At 39.2% G+C, this 17,922-nt stretch overlaps 1 protein-coding gene and 1 long non-coding RNA gene across 3 annotated transcripts in view; one reads left to right on the plus strand and one right to left on the minus strand.

The window, feature by feature from the left end:
- Nucleotides 1–17,922, minus strand: part of TESK2 (testis associated actin remodelling kinase 2) — a 133,585-nt gene that overhangs the window by 6,919 nt on the left and 108,744 nt on the right. The window contains exon 5 of one of the 2 annotated variants that reach the window (XM_003990031.5): nucleotides 5,578–5,724. The exons of the other annotated variant lie outside the window; for it this stretch is intronic. Within the exon in view, the coding sequence (XP_003990080.1) occupies nucleotides 5,578–5,724 (147 nt within the window). The remainder of the gene's footprint in view (nucleotides 1–5,577; nucleotides 5,725–17,922) is intronic. 2 annotated transcript variants of the gene reach the window in all.
- On the plus strand, nucleotides 6,688–9,724 carry LOC109502284. The gene is made up of 2 exons (XR_002160815.3): nucleotides 6,688–9,051; nucleotides 9,478–9,724. It is a non-coding gene; the product is annotated as an uncharacterized LOC109502284 (long non-coding RNA).

Here is a 17,922-nt window from a genome sequence, read left to right on the forward strand (position 1 = left end):
TTATTTTATGTGAAGTGTATCTCAAAAAGCTATTACTTTAAAAAAGCTGACAGTGGTTTTCTTCATTTCCTGTCTAGAAGATTAAATCCAAGTTTGATAGTATATGATCAGAGTCCTCTCTTTTCAGCTCTTATTCCCTACCACTCCTACCTCCCAGTCTGCCCATTGTACTGTTCATGCCACTATGCCTTTGTTTATGCAATTCCCTTTGTCTACTCTGCTCTGGAATATTAGCCGCACCACATGCATGTGCACACACACACACTACTTATTCATAAGTAGAATTCAATTTTCAAGATTCAGCTTAGGTATTTTCTCTTCCAAGAAGCCTGCTCTGTACCCTCAGGTTGGGTTAAATACCACTTTTTCAAAGCATCTTATGCATTGCCCTTTCTGTAACCTTAGCATCTGCTATATTATAATGAAAGTGTCTGTACAGTTCATTCCCATGACTATAGACTATAAGCTGTAGGAAAGCAGTAACGTCTTAAGAGGAAGGTGGCCCAGAGAATACTAGGTAGTATCCCTTCCCTAGGGTAAGGGAAAGATTGCCTACTTCTTCCTGTATGGTACCATAGGAATTACAAAACATTCTTCACAAACATAATCCTAATGGTTCTTCAAAATAACAATGTCAGATGCGCAGATCTAAGATTTTTACATTTAAGGTGATAAAAACAAAGCTTTCAACTCTAAGTGGTAAAGACCCAAGTCTCCTGATTCTAAAAGGTTCTCACATAATGATTCTGTCCTCCCCAGAAAAAGAGGCTGATGAGCTTTCCCTTGGGGACAGCAAGGTCATGGCAGGAGCAATGCAGTCTCAAGAGAGTAGCCTGGTCCATGGAGAAGGCAACACTGTGTACAATAACATAAGACCCTTTCACTTGTGACTGCAGCCCCTACCTCAAATGTTGCCCTTGGATTCAAGGGCATCTAGTACAATGCTTGCATTTCTCATCTAGCTTGGATGCGGCCCCAAAATAGACTATGTGGCTAGAAAGTACAAAATATGAAGCCAGACCAATTTTCAGGCTGTGTGAGGTGCAAGATCCATTGCATAGAGGATAGAGACTTCTTTATTCAAAAGTATCCTTGCCTATAAAAATTTTTTTTCCTTGCCTATAAAATTAACAACACAGTAAACAACAGATTTTGGTGAGGATGCTGAGAAAGGGGAATCCTCTTACACTGTTGGTGGGAATGCAAACTGGTGCAGCTCTGGAAAACAGCATGGAGGTTCCACAAAAAGTTAAAAATAGAACTACCCTGTGACTTAGCAATTGCACTACTAGGTATTTTCCTCGAAGGATCCAAAAATACAGATTCAAAGGGGTACATGCACCCCAATGTTTATAGCAGCATTATCAACAATAGCCAAACTATGGGAAGAGCCCAAATGCCCACTGACTGATGAACTGATAAAGAAGATATTGGGGGGGGGGGGGGTGCGCACACTGGAATATTACTCAGCCATCAAAAAGAACGAATTCTTGCTATTTGCAACAACAACATTGGTAGAGCTACAGCATATTATGCTAAGTGAAATGAAATAGATCACTCAGAAAGACAAATACCATATGATTTCACTCATACATGGAATTTAAGAAACAAAACATTAACATATGGGAAGGGGGAAAATGAGGGAAATAAACCACAAGAGACTCAATTACAGAGAACATACTGAGGGTTGATGGAGGGAGACGGGTGGGGTTAGCTAAATGGGTGATGGGTACTAAAGAAGGCACTTGTTATGATGAGCTCTGGGTTTTATATGTAAGTAATGAATACTAAATTCTACCCCTGAAACCAATATTACACTACATGTTAACTAACTTGACTTTAAATACAAATTTGAAACAAAACAAAACAAAACAAAACTGTCCTTGCCTAGAGTAAGCAGCAAACATAAGAAAGGCTCAGACGGACTTCCCTGAGGTGAGGGTTGACCTTTTCAGCTTCAAAAAGGAGCCCATGCACTGCTGCTACTTGGTTCCCATTCCTCTGTCCTCACCCCTATTATAATTCATCACACCATAGCAGAGAGACTTCTATGTTTGCCTCTTCAAAGACAGTGAATGATCCCATTCATCTATGTGTCTCAAAACCTAGAACAGACACACAGAAAGGGCTTAGCAAAAGTTTGTTGTATGAAAGTTTGGGCAGATAATCGAAACAACTGGGCTTCTTTTCACATATGTCAAAGGCATACACTAATCATACATTCAACTCTCCATTGTGGGGACTGAGCTGACAAGAGACTCAAAAAGGGTGGGCACGAATGCATTTCTGGAAGCCAACACAAACCCTTCAGAACTGGGCCACAGTAGACACTTGAGAGCAGTTCCTGAGGTCTCCTAGAACAGCTGTACAGTCAATATTGACACTGAATAAAACCACCTGAGCGAAGAAATGCCAAGTCCATTTGTTAATGTTAGTTCCAAGCTAAAGCTATTTCTGCAACAACAACAAAATGGCTTTCATGTGCCATCACCTCTTTCCCCTCACACAAATTTCTCCTCACACAAATTCACTCCATTAACCCAGTTAGGATCAGAGAGGAAAGTATTGATTCTACATCTCAAGAAAGGTTCAGAGGTTCTTTTCACAGCACAGGGAAATCAGAGACTGAACTGCACTCCTAAATGCTCAGAGGCTGCTACAGTCCAAGTTTCTTAGAAGATTATCCGGTTTACTGTAATGTGTCCCATTCCTTGCCCTCTATCCCACCCCGTGATGCCATATCTTTACCACAGCTCTTATGTAATAATCTTCACATACCTGTCCCCCCAACAAGACTAAGAGCTCATGGATAGTAAAGATTGGGTTCCAGTAATTTTCTATGTCTCCAATACTAGGTCTTCTAATGGAATAGTATGAATAGTTCCCAAAAATTATTGATGTTATTCATTATATTAAAAAAAAAAAAAAAAGAAAAAAACCTACTACAGGGTGCCTTAACAGACACTCTGTCTCTCCAGCACTCAATGTTGTTCCTAATTCTTGCTGTCTTCAGTCTCTGAAAACTGGCATTTTCTGCTCCTAGTTGTGTGGTATAGCCTAAGACCATAGTTGAATAGGCTTTCTACTCTGGTGGAGTCACCAGAGTGGTTTCTTTGGAGTCAGTGAAAAAACCAAAACCAAACAACCAAGAATAGAGGTACAATTCATAATTCACACTCCTAGGGATAACCTAAGAAGTAATGGTATTAAGCAGAAACAAACTGCTCTTGGCTGCTCCTACAAGCCAAACCTTATGTGTAGTACTAGTTACTCCCAGAGCTACTGATAAAAGCCTGTGTGTGGTGATTGCCACTTCTTGATGGAGCTCATGAATTGAGTTTTTTATTTAAAAAAATTTTTTTAATGTTTATTTATTTTTAAAGAAAGAGCGAGTACTAGCAAGGGAGGCGCAGAGAGAGAGGTGAGAGAGAATCCCAAGCAGGCTCCGCACTGTCAGCACAGAGCTCCATGCTGGGCTCAGTCTCATGAACCGTGAGATCATGACCTGAAACAAAATCAAGAGTCGGACACTTAAATGACTGAGCCACCTTGTGCCCCCATTTGTTTTTCTTGAACTTGAGATTCCCTACAGTGCACTTCCCAACCTGTCTCCAGGTTGCAAAGTCATTTTTTCTCACAACATGGGAGTATCCTAAATATCTCCTTACAGTTCAGATCCAAGAAATCACAGCCTCCAGACACGGAGAGTTCTTTCTCCTAAGTTCCTAATTTCTCTTCTCAAGGGGATACCCACTCCCCATTAGGAAATGAACCTATAGGTCCAAAGACGTTAGTCACTGTTACAATACAACATGACAATCCCAGACAGAACTACACTTGGACACTAGCATGATGGAGCAAAGTGCTTTGGAGGCACAGAGGGAATACGATCAGCTCTTAGGAATTTGTTGGGGGGAGTTTTGTTCCAGAAAGCCTAGCTACCCTAACCTAGTGATCTTTCTTTTCCCAAAACCAATGGTCTGAAGCTGAACACTCAATAATTAAATGCTGTAGGCTGTTCTTTAGTTATTTCCCAACAGACTATAAGTACCTCTAGGTCAGAAACTGCCCTTTTCTAGTATTTCTTCACCCATGGTGCCAGGCATAAGAGACGCTCATGTAGGTGTGGGGGAAATATATACATAGATAACTCATCGGGATGTTTCTCCACCTTGGAAGAAATGATGCTTTCTCGGTAGGAAGCAAAGATTTGGTTCTGGCTGCACGCTCAAGGTGAGAGAAGGCTATCAACCTAAGGCAGTATCTTGATATACAACCCTACCCATTTACCTAGAATAAGTACAGTTTTCTCAGTCTTGATTTTCTAAAAAACAAAGGGATAAGATGACACCTTCCAGGTCCTAACCCTTACAAGTGCCAATAAAGATAAAGGACTCCTCATAACTAGGCCTCAGTTGGTCACTGGATTCCACTCGCCAGTCTTAATGCTGCTTCAGTAACAGTGTAGCTGACTACAAATGGCCCTGCCATACCCAGGGGCCCTACACTCACCTCCCCAAAGCTGTTTTCTCTGTAGTAGTTTATAAACCAATGGCCAGGGCCCCTCAGGGGTAGTACTGCTGTTTGGAACCCCAGAACCACTGTAGTGAAAGGTAGCCAGCGACTTACTTCTCTAGGCCTTATTGGCTCTGAGAGTACAGCTTGCTTGTGTTCCTTTGCAAACTTTCTCTGATAACAAGCTTTGTTACCCCTCATTCATGACAGAAGGGGTACAGGAGTATGTATATGCATGTCTGTGTATGTGCACGTGTAGATGTTGAGGGTGGAGAATTAAATGACAGCTATTCTTGGACAAGTACAAACTCCTCTAAACCTCCGTAGAAGACTAAATCGCTCTTGCAGAGAAATCATATTAGATGATTTACAGTTCCCACATCAATGATCAAACAGTACTATTTATATAAGCCTTGTTATGGTGGTGTCCTGGGCCACTTGGCCCTGAGATGCCTGCCTTGTAGCATGGCCAATATCCTCTAAAAGCAACTCTTTTCTAACCTGGTCACATAGCAATTTGGACAGTAAGAGACTAGCTGATGCCAAAGAACTGGCAGAATGGCAGAAACTCAATCACACAGATAGAAAATGGGTCAGTACGTTATGGCCCTCAAAACCTGCACTCAAATGACAAAACCAGTGAACTTCTGTTCTCAGTTAAGAGCTACTTCCTGGAGGCCATGAGAGAGAACACTAAGACATAGGCTCCCAATTTGCCTTGACTGCTGTCTCTCCTATAGGGCAAGAATCTCTTAACCCTCCTCATGCCAACTGCTCCTGCAACATACATTCAGATTGAAGTAAAGCATTAAGGTTCTTAAGTGTTGCCTGGCTCAACATTCAACACTGAATCCTGCTGAAAGATTGGTTTTCTAAGGACAGCTATACTATATATGTATACTAATTTACAGAGTAGTAAGTTGTATTCTCTGTGATTGAATGTTAAATCTGTAAGAGATCTCCATTATTTCAAAGTTCATTAATAATTGGTTTTTTTTAATACTGCTTTCTTGGTAATGGAAGACAATGTCTCAAAGAGTTGTGCAAGAAAAGCCTTCATACCTTAGATGTGAGGTCCCGATGAAAAATGCCTTTGAAATGAAGGTAGCTGAGGCCCACTGCTATGTCATAGGCCAGTTTCACCCTCACAGTCCAGGGCAAATGCAGGTTACTGTCTAGTAATTGTTCCAGGTTTCCAGAGTTGATATACTGCAAAATAGAATGGAAAACCCAACCACCATTTGTCAGGAACGTTTAGGCTGGTGTTGAAACTGTTAGAGAATAAACACCTAGAAGATAGAGACTCTAGGTTTTTAATTTTTTTTTTCTTAAGTTAGTGAGGGTTTACTCTGCATCCAAGCACTACGGTAGGTGCTACACACAAAGACCCTTTCCTTTGAAGAGATCACAATCTATTCAGGGGTACAAACTATATCATGTGGTAAATGCTAAAATATAGCTTTGTACAGGTACAACAGCACTATGAGTGGATAAAGTTACAAAACCAATCTCGGCATGTCAAAGGAAGCTATACAGAGGAAATAAGGAGTTAAAAAGATGACCTGGGGAATCAGGAAAGAAAGATACTATATACAGAAGGAGCAACATATGCAAAGTTATAGGTTAAACACATGGTGCATTCAGGAAACTAATTTACTCAATATGGCCAGAGTGCACGAATAGTAGAAACAGGTGAGGCCAATATGTTTTGCTAAGATATATGGACTTTATCCTTCTATTGGGAACAAAATAAGCCTTTTAAGAAGAGGGAAATGTTCATATTTGCTTTTTATTTTATTATTATTATTATTATTATTATTAATGTTTCTTTATTTTTAAGACAGAGAGAGACAGACCCTAAGCAGGGGAGGGGCAGAGAGAGAGGGAGACACAGAATCCGAAGCTGGCTCCAGGCTCCAAGCTGTCAGCACAGAGCCTGACGTGGTGCTCAAACTCATGGACCATGACATCATGACCTGAGCCTAAGTTGGATGCTTAACTGACTGAGCCACCCAGGTTCCCCTATTTTTTTTATTACTTTTTAAAAAGTTTATTTATTTATTTTGAGAGAGAGAGAGAGAGAGAGCGAGCACGAATGGGATAGGGGGAAGAGAGAGAGGGAAAGAGAACTCCAAGCAGGCTCTGCATGGTCAGCACAGAGCCCAGCATGGGGCTCGGTCTCACAAATGATGAGATCATGACCTGCGCCAAATGCTCAACTGAATGTGGCACTCAGGTGCCCCCATTTTCTTTTTAAAGAAAAGATTATTTAAGCAATGGTATGATTGGTGGGTTAGATGGAGAATATGGAGAAGGATAAATAGGCAATTATTACAATAATCCTGATGAAAGAAGGGTGCCTCAGTTAAGGCAATAGTGGAAGTATTGGAATAGAGCAAGATTCAAGATATATTTTTAAATGGAAGAGTCAAACAAACAAACAAACAAACAACTTGACTACCTGGATGGGGGGATGAGGGCAACAAAAAGCTCTAGGTTGATCCTAGGTTATTGGTCCCTGGATGCCATTATTAAATATCCACAAAATAGAAGGACAGGTTTTTAGAAGAAGCAAGGGTAAAAGATAGTGAGTTTAGCTAGGAGATGTTGAGTTTAAGGGCTTGTGGGACAGCCGAGGTGAAGATGTCCTATAGAGAATCAGCTTAAAGTTTAGGAACAAAGTCTGAGCTAGAGACTAACATTTAAAAGATAGTAACATTGAGCTGAAGTAGTCATGATGCCAAGGGATGTATGAAATTGTCCAGGGGTTAACATATAAAGTGCAAATTAACAGAATCTTAAGGAATGGTAACGTTTAAAGGAGCAGGCAGAGGAAGTAGAACCAAGGAAGAATGTTACCACAGAAGCCAAAGAAGGAGAACATTCCAAGGTGGAAATGACCAAAAGTATCAAATGCCATAAATATCAAGTTATGTGAGCATAAAAAGTGTCCACTGAACTTGCAACTAAGAAGTAATTGGCAACTATGGCCGGAGCAGTTAGTTAAGACCAGAGTTAAGACCAAAGGGAACGGAAGAGTGAGTAGGAAGATAAAGCTGTGGAGAAACTATATGACGATGTACTCTTTCAATAAAGTTGGCTGTTCGTCATTTCTACATACCCATGAGGGGCTGCTTTGCATTTTTCTTTTTTTAAAGAACAAATAAACCTTTTTATAAAGAGATTCTAATAATAGAAACAATAACAATAACAATGAAACAACAATGGCAACAGTTAATATTTATTTATATAGTGTTTACTTTGTACCAAGCACTAGTCTAAGAACTTTACATTAATTATCTCATTTAATCTGCACGTAACCCTATGAGTTAAGTGTATTATTATTCTCATTTTATAAAAGGCATTTAGAGGTTAAGATCTAGCGTTCAAACCCAGACAGTCTGGCCCACAGTCAATGTTCTTTACCACTACATTACATTAGAGTTAGAAGCCACAGCATCTGAGTCAAAGAGCCTCATACAGAACAGGAGCTCAATTTTTTTTTCCAATTAGGTAATGAATTTATTCAAACCTTACATGATATATTATCTCCCTTCTCCTTCCAAGAGAGAAAGAGGGAAAATTCCTCTAAGCCTAAAATTAAGCTCTTAATATCTATTTTTTTTTGGGGGGGGGGGATACTGAATTTTCAAAAGACTAGGGAACCTAATGGGTTAGCAGGCAAGAGATCTGAATTTTAGTCCAATTCTGCCTCTTAACAACTATTTACCTTTGGACAAATCAACTAATGAGGCTATCCTTCAGTTTTCCCCTGTATAAAATAGATATGATAATTCCTGATCCATATAACTCACAATGTTATTATGAGGATCTAATATAAATACATGAAAGTGCTTAGAAAAAAATTTAAGTGCCATATAATCTGAGATTTTATGATGTAGTAACATAAGCACCAAAAAGAGCCAGCTGGGGGCAGTAGGATGCAACACTTTAGATCCTTGGATGCGGTGGATCAGGTTGGCTCAGGCAGAAAGAAAGGCTAAAGATATACCTAACTTCTCAAAAGGGAAACTTGTCAGTCTGCTTACTTCTGCTTCATAACCCATCTTGGAAATCTCAAAATGAGGCATAATGACAGCATTAGAATAGCACCTTTAATCTCTTCACTCTAGTTGAATCTGTCCACAGTTCACAATTGAGGAGCCCATTTGTTAAAAAGAAAGTGAATTTGCACTTTCATTGGAGACAATGAAGTGGACATCTAATCACACAAATTTCTTCAGTTCTGAGAGTCAAAACAGTCTGAAAAGATGGTGGTTCACTTCTTTGATATGGTGACAATGTGACATGGAAAGCCTGACTTCAGGTGCCACTGAGGTTTCCTAATTGAGGGTGTCAGGCAGAAAAGACTATGATGAAAAGGCCGTATCTGCATTCTCTCTAGGCCAGGCTAAGCCAGGACCCTTGATTCTGGTTTGGAAAAACACATATTTACTCTTTTCAGCATGTCTCAGGACCTGAGAAATCCACAGACCAAGGCAGAGGGTGGAGAGCAGAAGAGAAAGGTGAGACAAGGTGAGGAATTACACCATTAGTAGGCTCTGGTTTTTTCAACCAACATGGAAGAAGCACAAACCAGGACCAGAGAAGGAAATTAAAGGGAGTTTATTGTTACAGCCTGTTCCTCTTGCCTGCTTTTGGTGAATATTTTTAGAAGGGGCTGATAGGCCTCTGGGACTTTAGAAACCGAAACTTCGCAATGTCTCAAGACCTTTGCATATGTAAGTAAAGGAAGTTCGAGATCTGCCAACAAGGAAGACTTCTAAGTTGCTACATACTCTGTGTGCCCATTAGTTGGAATGTTCACTTCCCCATAAGCAACTCCCAGTGCTGGCTCAGCTGGTGTCCTCTGAACAAATCCCTCTGTGCGAAGCAGAGGCAAAAGCAATTGCACTAGCACATTCAGTTTCTCAACACCTGCTTTGCTTTGTTTTCTTCCAGACCACTCCCTTGACCGGCTCTACAAAACAACCTAAGGCATTGGCAGTGTATTTAAATAACCTACTAGAGAGAGTTTTACACTTTTTATTGCTGTTCTTTTAAACTTTCAAGTTCAGAAAACTATAATATCAGCCAGTCAAGTGTCATAGGTACTTTGGTACCTCTTATTGACGGATCCCCAACTTTATCTACACCAAAACCTGCCTTTCCTTCTCCTGTCTAATAAAATATTATAACAGAGTTTCTACCATTTCATTTGTGTTTGATACTTGATTTCATTAAAGACTCTTCATAAAAGCAGTAAATAAATAAATGTGTGTTGGAGACTAACAATATTATGTATGCAGGAAATCATACGTCGATACCATAAAAAATCACCAATGGGTCAGATTAGTGGACACTCAGTTCTCCACTCAGGAATATCAATTAAAATTACTTCTACCTCATTTATTGAGCACTTCTCTGCCTCCTGTCACCCCCATATGACAGTAAGAACTTATCAGTTTACATCAGCATTATTTTCCCCAGTGATTAGAAGAGTGCACTCCACATAGTAAATGTGGGTATATAAAGATGAATAACAGTTTATATATACCTTAAAGATGTCCAGTGAAAGACACAGATGCAAGTAAATAATACCAATAACCCTTTAGTAGAGGTAAATACTTCAGGTATGAAAGTAGAAACTGACTCTCCTTGAGTTTGGAAAATTTCAGAGGGTGTGGTAACATCTGAGTTGGATCCTAAAAGATAGCTGGGAGTTGTGTAGGCTGAGAATATGGCTCTTCCCATGTATCCCTATAGGCTCTCATGGTACTAGTTCAGACACAGACAGACACATAAACATACCCACACAGAGAATATTCTGGAGCAGCAGTAGGCAACACTTAACCTCTCCTTAAGGTAACACTCACTACACCCAGGGCTCCTATTCCCAATTCTTGTTGATTTTAGTCAGCTATAGTAGGCTCACCCAATCATAACCATCAGAAGAATAAGACAAAAGGGTTACTTTTTTTTTTAACTTTGAATTATCAATCTACTGATACCTGCAACAAACAAGCTTATCTCTAAACATTGGTTCAAAGGCATATCCAGAGGCTCTGAAGAAAATATCAACTGTAAGAACTGTTACTCCTTTTAGAAAAACCTACCCAACTGGCCTAGAGCTAGGGAACTCACCCGAGGCAGATAAATATGCTGCCATCTAACTACCACAGATCATTTGCTGCCACTTAATTAGCAGGGCTGTCCTGAGGAAGATCTATCCATCTCTCTATCCATCCACCTACACAAACACTGAAAATGTATTATATGAAAACACAAACCTAAGTGGGGCCAGTCTCTGCTCTTAGTTCACAGTCCAGTCTAGCCTAGTTCACAGTCCAGTTGAGATGATAATCAACTAAAAATTTTTTTTCACACAAGACAATAACCTCATATATCCTATACAGAAATATCATTTTAAGAGTAATGTAAAAACTGTGTGGGAAAGTCAGGAGCTGAAGCCAGGAGAATAGTTAGGAGGCTTCTGGAATCATCCAAGTGGGAAGAAGTAACAAAAGCCTGAATAGGACAATGACAGCAAGAATGGAAAGGAGGTTAATATCTGGAGACATCTTAGAGGTAGAAGCAACAGGGTTTGATGTTTAATCAAAAGCAGGGAGTAATTAAAAGAAATAAGGTATACAAAGTATGCCTAGCATAGGGCTCCGCTCATTCTCCCCACTGTTCATAATCCCCACTCTTCATAATCCATCTCTTGGGTTATTCCACTAGCTGTCTAACTAGTCTTCTTGTCCCTTTCTTGAACAGACTTAGCCCTCATTCCAATCCTTTTTCCATAATACACCACAAATAATCCTTCTGAAATGCCAATCTGAAGCCAATCCCTGTTAAAATTATTCAGTGATGCCCTATTTCTCTTAGGATAAAACCCACAACCCTTACTTAGCATGGCATAAGAAACCTTTCACCCCTGCTTATAAAGGTCTGATCCCTGCTTACTTGCACATTTGTGCACACTGCTGGTTTTTTTTGTTGTTGTTGTTTTTTTACCTGGAATACCCTTCCCTCACCCAGGCCTGGCTAAATCACTCATTGTCGAGGATTCAGTTCCATTTCATGGAAGCCCATATGTAGAACTAGGAATAAGAAAGACATTTTTTTGCAAAAGGAACACATAGATAAAGTGCAGAGATTGGTAGTTATTCCTTTTCTTTCTCCTGAATAAGGTATAAGTAGAGAGAGGGGATGAAACTAAAAAGTAAAGGGGCAGTACAGTATAATGGTAAAGCCTACATACTACAGAGTTAGACTGCCTAGGATTGAATCTAACCTCTGACAAGCTGTGTAACCCTGGGTTGGTTATTCAATTTCTTTAACACTCATCTATAAAATGGGAGTAAGAATAGTATCGAATGGCAACAACCAAAAAGATTAGTACCTAACCTACAGAGTTATGAAGATTCAATGAGTTGATGTGTAAAATGCTTAGAACAATATCAAAGAAAGTTCTCAGTATATGCCAGTTGTTGTCTATTGCTGTTATTATTTATTATTATAAATATACACTATTTTTAGATAAGTTCTGAAACACCACGATGAAATGTCTATAGTTAATTTGTCAGACCATGGCAGTACTAAAGGTTTATAGGTAAAGGTATACTATGATATGTTATGTGTTGAATTATGTCTCCCCAAAAGATATGATCAAGTCCTAACCTCTGGTACCTGTGAATGTGACCTTATTGGGAAATAGGGTCTTTGCAGATAGAATTGAATAAAGATGGGGTCATACTGGAGTAGAGCAGACCCTTAGCCCAATAGGATTGGTATCTTTATAAAAAGAGGAGAAGAGACACAGACACAGGGGGAATGTTATGTAATAAGGGAGGCAAAGATGTGAATGATAAGAGTGACACATCTGTAAGCCAACAGATACCACCAGAAGCTAGGAAGAGGCAAGGAAGGATCTTACCCTAGAGCTTTCAGAGAGACAGCATGGCCCTGCCAACACTTTGATTTTGGACTTCCAACCTTCAGAATTGTAAAACTGTAAAAGAATAATTTCTGTTGTTATAAGTCACCCACATTGTGGTGCTTTTTTATGGCAGCCCTAGGAAACTGATACATGCCCAAAACTACATTTTAGAAAGATCATGCTGACAGCAGGATAGAGGAGTAACTAGAGGAAGGTCTGGAGGGTACTGCAACAGTAGAGATGAGAGGTGACCAAATGCCTGACTTAGAGTGCTATTATTATAAGCATGAGAGGGTGAGCTAGAGTTAGAATATGCAGAGACAGAATTTAAAGGATATAGCAACCGAGTGGTAAATATGAGAACTGAAGGAAAAGAGTTAAAGACAACTCAAAGATTCCAAATTTAGGTGTTCAGAGAAGCAATGGGAAGAGATCCTATAATTGTAGGTGCCGTCAGCAAGTCAGAAACAGATCAGAAATCAGTATTAGTGTCAAATCAGTATCGGCTAAATCAGTGACTTGTGAAACCTCTGTTCTTTGGATGAGCCCTCTACAGATGAGGGCCTGGGCCCCGACCTAGTTTTCACTGAAGCCCAACAATGCCATTGTGCTGGCCACTGTATGTCTTTTGGTCGGCTCCAAACACAAAGGCTAGCAGACATCCCATCCTGCTGGCTTGGTTTAAAGAAGAAAAGAAAGCTTTGTTACTGCCTTGGGTAATTTCAGGACAGGCATCCCAAGAGCGCCCTGTGGGAGGCTTGTGCTCCAAAAGAGGCTCCTGTTCTCAGCTCGAAGTTCCACAGCCACTACAAGCATATATCCCTACATCTGCCAAGGTCCGAGTTTGCCACTGTTCAGGAGATCCACCAGGGCTGCCTGACTGAAGCAGTCAGTAGTAATGAACTGACCCAAAGGGAAAGGGAACCTAAAAAGTATTTCAGAATATTTAAATGTTTCATTCTACCTTCATATATGCTTATCTACTGCCAGAATACTCCTCTTTCTTTTCATAGCTTTGTTAATTCTTATTTATCCTTCTAAACCTAGTTCGAATCTTTTATTTTGGAAAGCATTTCCTAATACCTCATCCTATACTTTGTGCCATTTATTCCTCTGTACATACTTCTACTATTGCTTATCACATTGTACTATAACCTTGATGGCAGGGACCAGGTCTTTCTCAACTTTGTAAGCCCAGTATCCAGTGAAGTAAAAATAAATTGTTGTATGAACAAATGAATGATTGAGTACATTGAAATAAGTGGAGGCAGGTTTTAAGTTCTCTCTCATTAGAAGCCATCCCAATTCTAGTCATTAATGTAATTTAAGATCAAAAAGAAGTATGCTTTTAGAGAATTTTTCTGATAAATACCATCCAAAATAAATATTTAATAATGCCTACTATCTGGCAGACACTATGGTAGCACTGGATATAAAGTGAAATATAAAACAGTACATTTAGCTGCTCAGATATGAAATTCTGAGGATATTTTTTATCACCCTCTTGGTAAACTCCTTAAAGTGGTCAAAATCACATGGACTTAAAAAATATAAGTAAGATATCTTTTTGGAAATTATGGAAGATATTTCTTTTATCAGCAACTGAAAGGTAAGTAGAAGAGGCCATAAAGATATCTCCCCCTCTTCTTTCGTACTTCCCATAGACAGACACTTAGTATGACCCCGTTCACTGCTTAAAGAACATGTTTGTTTAACATACCTGAAATAGTACAAGTGTTTTTCTAAGATGTAAGCTACTATAAACATCAAAATGAATGTTTCCCTACAAGATTAAAAGAAGTATGATTAATCTTTCCCCACAGATTTTTAACTCTTACAACAAATATCTCATAATCAAAATCAAATATGTTTAAATAAACATTAGAAGATAAATCTGTAGAACAAATCTTCTCAAAGGAATAAACTAAGAAATAATAAGACTATGCTCTTTACCCTGTGAAGTTCTACTAGCAATCAATAGTTTCAGACATGATTTCAGATCGGCCCAGGGCTCCTGACCACTCCATCCAGTCTGCTTTCCTATACCCAAATATTGGTTTTATGCTTAAAATGATTCTTTTCTCCAGCTTGCCACACCAAATCTACTACAACCCTGTACTCTGCAGATGCACATAGGAATCTTTTGACATTGACCTGATGATTGGGCTCAGTCAGAGTGAACAAAGCAATCCATTAAAGAAGACACACACACCCTGTCTCCCCACCAGATCTGAGGAATAGGGACTTGACAGTGGACAAAATGAAAATAGAAACCAGAAGAAGTTAAGTTTCTAATTAAGGTGATTTATATAAAAGGAATGCCATCCTCAAATGAACCAACCATTTCTTCTACCTATTCTGCCTATATTAGCATACCACTTAGCCTCAGAATAAGGAATAAATCAAGCAAAAGTTAAAGGAAGCAAACTACAAGTTCAAATAGTATCTTCTAGTGGCAAATGGTAGGTAAAGGGATAGAAAGGGAGGAAAGATTTCTAACTTGCTATGTGGAAGACAGCTTCCCAGCCCAATAGTCCCTCCAAATGCAGACAGAAATCTCCAAAGGCTAAGAGTCAAATAGGTAACTAAATACCCTCACATTCACAAAAATTCATGATCTCTACTAGCAGTTATCAAAAGAAGGGGTGGGGAAAGAGGACCCAGCCAGTTCTGGTTTTACTGCAGAGAAAACAGATCTGAGATCTGGTGTATATGTAAGTATCTACATCCTAAAACAAGAAAGGAGAGCCTTTTCTCTTCTCTTCTCTTTCTCTGACATCTCAAATGTCAGAATGATATGCCCTCTTTAATGAGAAAGTGAGAAAAATCAGATGGTTAATCTTCAGTGAATTAAGTTTATATTTATTTTACCAATTTGTTCAAAATTATCTTTCCTCTGTCAGACACTGGGACTCTCTGGGAAGCAGCTAATACTAGTCTAAGGCCAACTCTCAATTTAAGCAAAGCAGCAGACCTGGATATGATGCCACTCAGAAGGGTTTGGGGAATTCTAAATTGTAAAAAAAAAATTTCTAAATGACTAAAAGCAGAGAATGAGCATAGCATTGAATTCTGAAACCCTTTCCAAATAAATTCAGAAGATCCTGACGTTTCATTTCATAAGTTCATTGAAAAATAGGTTTAATACTATGCCTAGATCAGTGTCTGGTAAAGTAGGCCCTCATAAATACTTGTTGAATGAATTAATGAGTGAAGTGTCCCTAACCATCTACTATATACAGGGATTCCATCCCCATTCTCTATGAGTCAGCTCTTATCAGCTACTTCAGTCTTTAGAGCTTAAACCAGGAAAGTCTTGCCCAAGTAAGGGCCTTAAGATGGGCTAAGACAAAGACTGGGTCTGGTCTTCTATAGTGAAGAGACTAGGCCGATAATAGCATTATGTTTAAAAAAAAAAAGTTTTCAGGTAATACAGGTCATATACGCACAACAGAGGGAGAAGTATTCTAGCTGTACTCTCCAAGTTTTCCACATCTCAGTAAATAACACCACCACCACCTACCTAGAAACTGTGACCATTTCATTTCTCATTCTCATTCTTCAAAAAACAAATTTTTTGGGGGGGGCGCCTGGGTGGCGCAGTCGGTTAAGCGTCCGACTTCAGCCAGGTCACGATCTCGCGGTCCGGGAGTTCGAGCCCCGCGTCAGGCTCTGGACTGATGGCTCAGAGCCTGGAGCCTGTTTCGGATTCTGTGTCTCCCTCTCTCTCTGCCCCTCCCCCGTTCATGCTCTGTCTTTCTCTGTCCCAAAAAAAAAAATAAATAAACGTTGAAAAAAAAAAAAACAATTTTTTTTTAATGTTTATTTATTTTTGAGAGACAGACCAAGCATGAGCGGGGAGGGGCAGAGAGAGCGGAGACATAGAATCTGAAGCAGGCTCCAGGCTCTGAGCTGTCAGCACAGAGCTGATGTGGGGCTCAAACTCATGGACTGTGAGATCATGACCTGAGCTGAAGTCTGACGCTTAACCGACTAAGCCACCCAGGCGCCCCTCTCATTCTCCTTCTTATCAAAGTCACAATCAGGATCTTGTGCTTCTATTTCCAAGACAGATCTTTAACATTTTCATGGATATCACCCCAGTTCAAACCACCCACATCTCTCACATAATCTCTAAATTTCTCCTTCTGTTCTCCTTGCCCTTACTTTTGCCCCTCAACAATCTATTCTCCCTAGAGTAGCCAAATTACTATTTTTAAAATGCAAATTGTATCATTTACTTTCCTATCTAAAATCTTTCAATGGCTTCCTGCTGTATTTAAAATAAATTTCAAAATCCTTACCATGCCCTAAGGCCTTGCATGATCTAGTCTCTATTTCCCAAAATTTTAATGTTCTTCTATCTGATCTTCATGAATGCCTCCTTACCTTTTAGGTGTTCTCAGAAAAGGATTTTGATGACCTTCTGTACAGGATAAGTTAGTCAATATCAGAATATATACATTACACTGTCCTTATTTATCTCACTTGCCATGATGGATAGAACATTTTTTCACAAGTGCATACTCATAGGGAAAACAATGCTCAAGGCTACAAAATAACAATATGACAGAATGGATCTGAAAGGCAATCCATTCTATCCCCACATTATACCTTTTCCTACTATAACATCCTTGTAAGTGGCCAAAGCAACCCATATTAGCTTCGTCAAGAGAAACAGGTAAAAAGAGTAAGTAAGAACCACACTAAACACAACTGTCCTCCTAACTGTGGTGCCCTCTGGCTAACACTCTAGCCTCCCAGCATCTAACAACATTGTCTTTAGCTTTCCTAGTGACAATTCCTGAAGAAGCCCAACTAATTCTTCTAACCCAACTCCTACCTCTTCAATGACCTGTTACCTATTTCTTGCTAGTAGTAAACAAAACAGAAAAGGTCCCAGTCCTCATGGAAGTAATATAGGGGAAAGACAGGGACAATAAACAAACATTCATATAAATGAAGAATTATAAGATGTCCTACAATGAAAAAGGAAAGAATGCTATCAAAGAAAATAAGAAGCCAACTCACAGTCTAGATGTGGGAGGTCAATTAGAAAAAGCCACTCTAGCGAAGTGAAAATTTAAACTATGACTTAAAAATTGAGTTAAGTAGGTAAAAAGTGGGAGAATTGCTTTCCAAATATTATTTAATCTAATTCTCAGTTTCTTCTTACATAAAATAACAGTAATGGCTATATCTCAGAGGGTTGTCATAAGGATGAAAAAAGAAAATACATGTAACACAACATTCAAGAAATATTAACTATTTCTTTAATGAGTACATCTGATTTTATAATCAGAAAAAAGCTTATTTTTAAATGTCATAAATAAAGGGTCCTTGATATTGCCAACTACAATAAATTATTGGTTTAAAAAGATGAAATATTTTCTTATCCAAAATTTTAGCTAACTTAGCAGGTAATATGTCTATTGTTTTATTTGTATTTCTAAAAGTCCAGT

The sequence above is a fragment of the Felis catus genome, chromosome C1, assembly GCF_018350175.1.
Source record: "Felis catus isolate Fca126 chromosome C1, F.catus_Fca126_mat1.0, whole genome shotgun sequence".
Taxonomy (NCBI): domain Eukaryota; kingdom Metazoa; phylum Chordata; class Mammalia; order Carnivora; family Felidae; genus Felis; species Felis catus.